Source organism: Octopus bimaculoides, chromosome 28 (assembly GCF_001194135.2).
Source record: "Octopus bimaculoides isolate UCB-OBI-ISO-001 chromosome 28, ASM119413v2, whole genome shotgun sequence".
Classification (NCBI taxonomy): Eukaryota; Metazoa; Mollusca; class Cephalopoda; order Octopoda; family Octopodidae; genus Octopus; species Octopus bimaculoides.
The window spans coordinates 17,056,578-17,064,619 of NC_069008.1; the positions used below are offsets into that span (position 1 = coordinate 17,056,578).

General features: G+C 43.7%; 1 protein-coding gene across 1 annotated transcript in view; it reads right to left on the reverse strand.

Moving 5' to 3' along the window:
- The window catches only part of LOC106881814 (coiled-coil domain-containing protein 40), a 21,519-nt gene that overhangs the window by 6,291 nt on the left and 7,186 nt on the right, over positions 1-8,042 (reverse strand). The window contains exons 5-12 of the mRNA XM_014932329.2: positions 7,502-7,721; positions 6,093-6,250; positions 5,144-5,284; positions 3,985-4,088; positions 3,081-3,324; positions 2,092-2,274; positions 962-1,207; positions 14-227 (exon numbers count right to left, since the gene is read on the reverse strand). Coding sequence (XP_014787815.1) covers positions 14-227; positions 962-1,207; positions 2,092-2,274; positions 3,081-3,324; positions 3,985-4,088; positions 5,144-5,284; positions 6,093-6,250; positions 7,502-7,721 — 1,510 coding nt within the window. The remainder of the gene's footprint in view (positions 1-13; positions 228-961; positions 1,208-2,091; positions 2,275-3,080; positions 3,325-3,984; positions 4,089-5,143; positions 5,285-6,092; positions 6,251-7,501; positions 7,722-8,042) is intronic.

Genomic DNA, 8,042 nt, shown 5'->3' on the forward strand with positions numbered 1-8,042 from the left:
GTCCAGCACTTACGTTCCGTCCGTATCTTCTTCTGCGTGTGAATGATCAACTCCTTCTTCGAGCTGTCCATCTTCTCCACCTGCTCCTCCCTCTCCTTCAACACGTCCACCAAACCACGCTGCTTCTGCAGCCACATCTGTTGCATGGTGGTGATGTTCTGGTCAATCTCGTCGATCGACTTCTGCAGTGACCGTATTGTGGAGTCCAGGGGACCGAGTTCGATGCCCTGAAAGAAAACAAGAAAAGCATCACAGTTGGAAACAAACATTAAAATGGGATCTTTGGGGACCAAAGGAATACCCATGTGGTCGCACGGTAAGGAGCTTGCCTCGCAACCACATGGTTCTGGGTTCAGTCCCACTGCATGGCACCTTGGGCAAATGCCTTCTTCAACAATAGCCTCAGGCCAACCAAAGTGGATTTGGTAGACAGAAACTGAAAGAAGCCCATCATACACACACACACACACATATATATATATATATATATATATATATATATATATATATATATATATATATACGACAGGCTTCTTTCAGTTTCCATCTACCAAATCCACTCACAAGGCTTTGTTCAGCCTGAGGCTATAGTGGAAGACATTTGCCCAAGGTGCCACGCAGTAGGAATGAACCCAGAACCATGTGGTTGGGAAGCAAGCTACTTACCACACAGCCACGCCTATATTTTTCACTTGTGTACATTCATTAGGCAATGGCCATGCTGGGGCATCACCTTGAAGAATTATCACAGGTCTACTGGATTACACCTGATGACTACACCTGGATTACACCTGAAGCTAAACAACAGCAACAACACTGATAATGTACCTTTACGTGGTATTGTCACGGAAGCTTTTTACAAGGTACCAGTACCAACGACGCCGCAAGATTGAAAATGCTCAGCTGGAGAGGAACGCAGGGGACAAGCCCGACACCTTTATTAATTTACTTAATTACTTACACCTGCTTTGTTAATGAGTTGTTCCAGTTTCTTCTGGCAGGTGTCAACCATATTCTGCTTCCTGTTGACGAGGAGGCTGCGCCGAACAATCTCCAAGTCGCACTGGTCGATAATTTTGTTCTTGTTGTTAATCTCGATCTCGTATTCTGCGAGGAGAATCTCAAAATGCTTCTTCTGTGATTTCAGGGATGTCATACTGAGTAAGATGCGGGAATAATCATTCTCAAGGCATGTTTTGGACGCCATCTGGTGAGTAAAAAAGAGACACATATGTAGGTGTGTGTATGTGTATATATATATATATATATATATATATATATATATATATATATATGTGTGTGTGTGCATATGTGCGCGTGTGTGTATGTATTTGTATATATACGAGGGGGTGCCGAAAAGTTCCAGGCTTTAAGGATATCACGAAAGTCCCAGTTGGGGACCCAACCTTCCAGGTTCTTTTACAGGGCTTAGAAAAACTGAAGGGACCCCTGCAATAAGTGTGTGAATCTGAGAAGGGAATATGTTGAATAAAACCATAATTAAGTGATCCTTTTCTATTTTGTTTTACCCCAAATCAAGAACTTTTCAACACCCCCTTGTATATATACATACATACATAAGTGTATATGCAAAGAGTGCCGAAAAGTTCCTGGCTTTTAAGGGTGTCATGAAAGGCCTGGTTGGAGACCCAACCTTTTGAGTTCTTTTATAGGGTTTAGGAATAAGGACCACTGCAATAATTGTGTGAATTTGAGAGGGGAATATGTTGAAATACCGCTAAGTATTTTGCCCAGCATTGCTAACGTTTCTGCTTAGCACACAATCACTCCTGTGCCTATAATATATACAATGGGTTTCTTTCGGTTTCCGTCCACCAAAAAATCAACTCACAAGGCTTTGGTCAGCCTGAAGCTATAGTAGAAGACACTTGCCCACAGTGGGACTGAACCTGGAACCATGTGGTTGGGAAGCAAGCTTCTTACCACACAACCATACCAGCACCTATATAAACATACACACACAGAAACATATATATGTATAGACTTTACCCACATTGATGCTTGTGTGTGTATGCGCATGTGTGTGTGTGTGTGTGACAGTTAAACACAGAACGAGGGGTGTGGTCTTACCAATTGCTCAATTACGATCCTATTCTGGGAAGTCAGTTTATTCACATATTTCGCTGATTTTTCCATCATCAATTGGGTGTTGATCTTATCCATTATTTGCCCTTCCAGAATCCTTGTCTTGTTCACCTGATTCTCAAAATCCTTCCTCATTTTCACCAACATATCCTCCATGTTCGATTTGAACTGTACAACGAAATAACAAAGAGACACAAGTAAATGAAGTTTCTGTTTTTTAATAGAAATTCTTAATTTTTATGACTTTGGTAGGAAGTCAATTTCCCACCATGTGTAATGTCTCTTTTAAAACTTTTATCGCTGTGGGATACAAAAGGAAGTCTTTCCAAGAAGTAAATTGGCAAAACCAAATTTACTCTTTTAGTTGTTTCAGTCATTGGACTGCGGCCATGCTGGAGCACCGCCTTTAATTTGATAACAATAGAAGCAAACCTGAAAAAAATATGACATGTATAATAGCAATGAAAAAGGTCCCTGTCCATTAAGGTACAACATGCATTATCGTGGCACTCTGTCGGTTACAATGACGAGGGTTCCAGTTGATCCAATCAACGGAACAGCCTGCTCGTGAAATTAACGTGCAAGTGGCTGAGCACTCCACAGACACGTGTATCCTTAACGTAGTTCTCGGGGATATTCAGTGTGACACAGAGTGTGACAAGGCTGACCCTTTGAAATACAGGCACAACAGAAACAGGAAGAAAGAGTGAGAGAAAGTTGTGGTGAAAGAGTACAGCAGGGTTCGCCACCAGCCCCTGCTGGAGCGTCAAGGAACTTTAGATGTTTTCGCTTGATAAACATTCACAATTCCTGGTCTGGGAATCGAAACCGCGATCTTATCACCGCGAGTCCGCTGCCCTAACCACCGGGCCATTGTGCTTCCACACATGCATCATAGAGATAGTCTGAAAGGGTTAACATTATTTTAGGATATCGGGGGACAAACAAGGGCAAGCATTATTGCATTATCTCACTGCATTTGTCCTGAGAAGATTCTCTTCAGTTTCCTTCAGTAGCTGACTGTACGTGGAATATTGCATCTTCAGCTCCTCGTACTTCTGTACGGTGTTGTTCAGCTGTTCCCGTATCATGTCCACCTCACGTTGGCCCTTGTTCAGGATCTGGGTCAGCTTCTCGTTCTCCTGTTGCTCCTGCATTGTGGACTTCTTGTAGCCGTACACGTCGCTCTTTAGGACCATCATCTGCTCTTGAAGTTGCCTGGAATGGAGAGAGAGAGAGAGAGAGAGAGAACAAGAGGAGAGTAAGTGAGAGAGGGGGTGAGAAAGAAGGCAAAAAGTAAGTCAGAGATGGGGTGAGGGCGAGAGAGAACAAGTAAGAGAAGGAGATTAGGAGAGAGAGAGAGAGAGAGATGAGGGAGAAAGGGTGAGAGTGAAGGTGAGAGAGAGAGGGGAAAGAGGATGGGAGAGAGAGAATGAGAGAGGGAGGGAGAGAAAGAATGAGAGAGGGAGGGAGAGAGAATGAGAGAGGGAGGGAGAGAGATGAAAGAATGAGAGGGGAGGGAGGGAGAGGATGAAAGAGAATGAGAGGGAGAGAGAGAGAGAGTGAAAGAGAGGAAGCAAACAAGAGAGAGAGCAGGTAAGAGGTGGGATGGTCATGCTTGGAACCTGTCTGATATCATAGGTCTGCTGGATCAGAGCTAGCCTGAGGCTAAACAACAAGGAAGGACACAATAGATAGCATTTAAAGAGGGGATGGCCATGGTAGGAACACTTTGGATCGTTGGTCTACTGGCAGCAGTACTACACACGTGCACACTGCCCTCTTCCCACACACCACTACAACCTCCAGCACCACCACCACCACAACCACTACTACTACTAATACCACCACCACCACCACCACCACCACCACACTTACCTGAGAGCGTCCAGTGCGGCCGAATAAGCTTCGTCCCTCTTCTTCATCCCCAGCAGACTTTTGCTCCAATTGTGGTTGATGAGTTTTTTTTCTTGGTTGATCAGCTGACAAAGACAAACAGACAGACAGACTTAGTACAAGCCCATAGCTGTTTGAAATAGGGACCAGACGAACCAGTGAGAGAGCTTCTATGTAATCCCTTGACCTCACACAATGTAACGGTCAAATCTCCCATCAAAAAAACACTCTGCTCCCTTTAATCCTTCAGTATCTCAACCAGCCAGATCCAGCCTCTCATACCTACCCTACAATGTCGTTCTAAAAATAAACAAGTGCATTATCGAAACCCCAAAATACCCTGTAGCACGTAAACTGGCAATATCTGGCCCAACCTGTTTTATGGTCAAACTGGCCAAATCCAGCCTCTCACACCTACCTGCAATGTCATTGTAAAAATAACTGTAGTGAAGCGTGTTCTTTGAACTTTGGGCCTCATGGAGACAGTGACAAGTGACCGAGACCTTTGGCGCTATGCTTGTGCCTGAGAAGACGCGTCACATCAAGTGAAATCGTAGTAATGGCCAATGCCAATGTTGCTTATCTGGCACCCGTGCCGGTGGCACATGAAAGCACCTGTGCTGGTGGCACATAATAGCATCTGCGCCAGTGGCTTCCCAACCATATGGTTCTGGGTTCAGTCCCACTGTGTGACACCTTGGGCAAGTGTCTTCTACTATAACTTTAGGCCAACCAAAGCCTTGTGAGTAGATTTGGTAGAAGACGGAAACTGAAAGAATCCCTTCATATATGTGTGTGTATGTTTTTGTCCCCCACCACTGTTTGGCAACCGGTGTTGGTGTGTTTATACCCCTGCAACTTAACAGTTCAGCAAAAGAGACCGATAGAATAACTACCAGGCTTAGAAAAACGAAATAAGTCTTGGGGTCGATTCATTTGGCTAAAACCTCTTCAAGGCCAAGCCCCAGCATGGCCACAGGCTAACGACTGAAACAAGTGAAGGCTAAAAGATAGACATAAGACCTTCTAAACAACTTCAACAAATCTCTGAGTTTGTTCACTTATCCAACCCACACACTCAGCCAAAATTAACAGCAGCAGTAGTAGTAGTTGATGGAGAGAAGGAGGTGTCTGTACTCACCGACAGCTGTAGTTCAGCATCGTGGAGAATGTTCCGGATGTTCTTCGTCTCCTCCAGCTGTAACTTGTACTGAGTGTCGTAGAGTGCAATGTCATTTCGTAGTTTGTTTGTCCGTTTCACGAGTCGGTCGACGAAGAAGTCCTGTTGGCAATAGAAATCATTATTACCATCACCATCACCTCTACTACTATTATTATTATTATTATTACGGAGATGTACTTGCATAGCAAGTGACCTGATCTGAGATCGTGTGCTGGAACGAAAACAAGTGCAGCGTGGAAGATGTTTATAAGTCATTTAAGAAACACACAAAAAAACGTTAGATTCACTTCAACATTTAAATTTTATTTGCCAAAATATTTTCGATGCTTTGAGACCGCGACTTGTTCACTGACAAAATTCCATGTATTATTATTATTATTATTAAAGATGTCGCACAGCATCCAAAATCGTGATGTTGTTGATTGAAGATATTGTGTCTACCGGGGGTTTGTGCTGTTTGTCAAGTCACAACAAGGATCTCAGACAGACAGCACTTCATGCAATATGCATATTATTATCACTATTATTATTATTATTATTATCATTATTATTATTATTATTATCGTTATTATTATCATTATTATTATTATTATTATTATTATTATCATTCTAAGGTGGTGATCTGGCAGAATGGTTAGCACACTGGACGAAATGGTTAGCGGCATTTCGTTGTTACTACGTTCTGAGTTTGAATTCCGCCGAGGTTGACCTTGCCTTTCATCCTTTCGGGATCGATTTAATAAGTACCAGTTACACACTGGGGTCGATGTAACTGACTTAATCCCCTCCCCGCAGAATTTCAGGCTTTGTGCCTGTGTTGGAAAGGATTTTTAATAACCACCACCACCACCACCACCAACACAACTACCACCACCACCACCGCTCTGCCCCTGCCCCCTCGTCTCACCTGTCGCTTCTGTTCTGTCTCAGCCATTGCTATGTCGGTTGTCGTCTTCTCCACGGCCCTCATCAAAAGCTTGATGTCTCCTCCAACCTCTTGTTTGGTCTGCTTCAGGTAGAACCTGTGGATTTCCATGTTCTCCACGTCTTGCCTCAGGCTGTTGGCTGCAATCAAGGTCACACAACATAATGTCACAAACCATCATCATCATCATCATCGCCACCATCATATCACAGGTCTGCTGAATCAGGACTGACCTAGCACTAAACAACAACAACAACAACAACAACAATGGACACATTGGATTACGTAGTCCTAGATCAGCGGTTCCCGACCCTTTTATTTAAGTGAGGTTTCCCATGGACCCCTTTTAATATGCTTATCCTTATGTATACTAGGTCTGATCAATAAGTATCCGGACTGTTGCCATAGTAACGAAGCTAAAGCCCACAGAGTGGAACCGCTTGGCACAAGTTGACCTTGGACTCTGCTGTGCATGTGTACTAAGTTTTAAAATTTCTAGCTCAGTTCCACTGTTTACAGCAGTGCTTGGAAGAAAGGTGTGTAGCGTGTGATTGTCACATTGGCCATGACAGGAAGAGTTGAGCAGAGAATCTGCATCAAATTTTACCAAAAGCTTGGCGATACCTGCTCAGAGGCCTACGCAAAGTTTTCAAAATGCTTTTATTGTTCTCAACACAATCAAGGAGATCTGAAACCCGAGTGTCTTTTTGGTCAGCTGAAAGCAGTTTTGGTACAAACTTGGCAGACGCGCGTCTCATACCCAAATCTTCAGTGATAATGGACTGCACTGAACCGTAACTAATCTGCACATCCTCTCATAACTCACGGATGGTGATTCAACGATTTCCCCTCACACCTACAGGCGCATCTGTGATGCTTTTCTCAGTTCTGCTGGTTAAGGGTTTCCCAGAACATTCGTCAAATCTCAACATTTTTTATGGCCATCTTAGAAACGTCTGGACCACTCATACACTTGGGTGCGGCTCATACATTCCTCTCCATACACTTTCTGCAACTTTGCGTAGACCTCTGAGCAGGTGTCGCCATGACAACTGCTTTTGTCGTGGTCAATGCGACGATCACATGCTACACACCTTCCTTCCAAGCACTGCTGTAATCAACGGATGTGAGCTAGAACGTTAAAACTTAGTGCACATGCACAGTAAAGTCCAAGGTCAGTCTGTGCCATGTGGCTTCACTCTGCATGTTTTAGCTTCGTTACCATGGCAAATCTCGTATATATAAATATGAAATTTTGAATTTAGTTCACAGACCCCTAGTCCAACCACCAGGGTCAGCGGAACCCCAGGTTGGTAACCACTGACCTAGATACACTGTGCCCAAATAAAAGTTGAGGAAGATCATGGCCGAAATGCCATGAAGTACCAAACCATGTTTTCTGCTGAGTATTAACTCGCTCTGAGACGACGAACAGATCTGCTTGGTGTTCTTCACGAGGGCCTCTTCCCGATAACGAACCCCTTTAAACGTGGTGTACTTGTCCTGTTCTTCCTCCAGGTGCATCTGCTTACTGGCCAGTTCCTGTTGCAGACCGTACAAATGCACGCCGACATCCTCTTTCTCCTGCTTCAACAGTTTCAGGGGTTTGGTCTGTCGAGAAACAACGAAAATGATAATGGAAGCTTGGGAAACATCGTAGAATTCTTGACAACAACAACGATAACAACATCAGCAATAACAACATCAACAACAAACCAATAAGGTGAGGCTCTCTATATAGAGCCATTCCCCAACTATTAGAAATAGAAGCCAAAACACTATGAAATCACACTCTAGTGTCTTGTGCACTACGGTGTGATTTCATAGTGTCCAACTGCAAGTGTCTTTTACCATAGCCTCTGGCTGACCAAAGCCATCCAAGTGGATTTCACAGACAGAAACTGAAAGAATCTTATCATATATATATATATA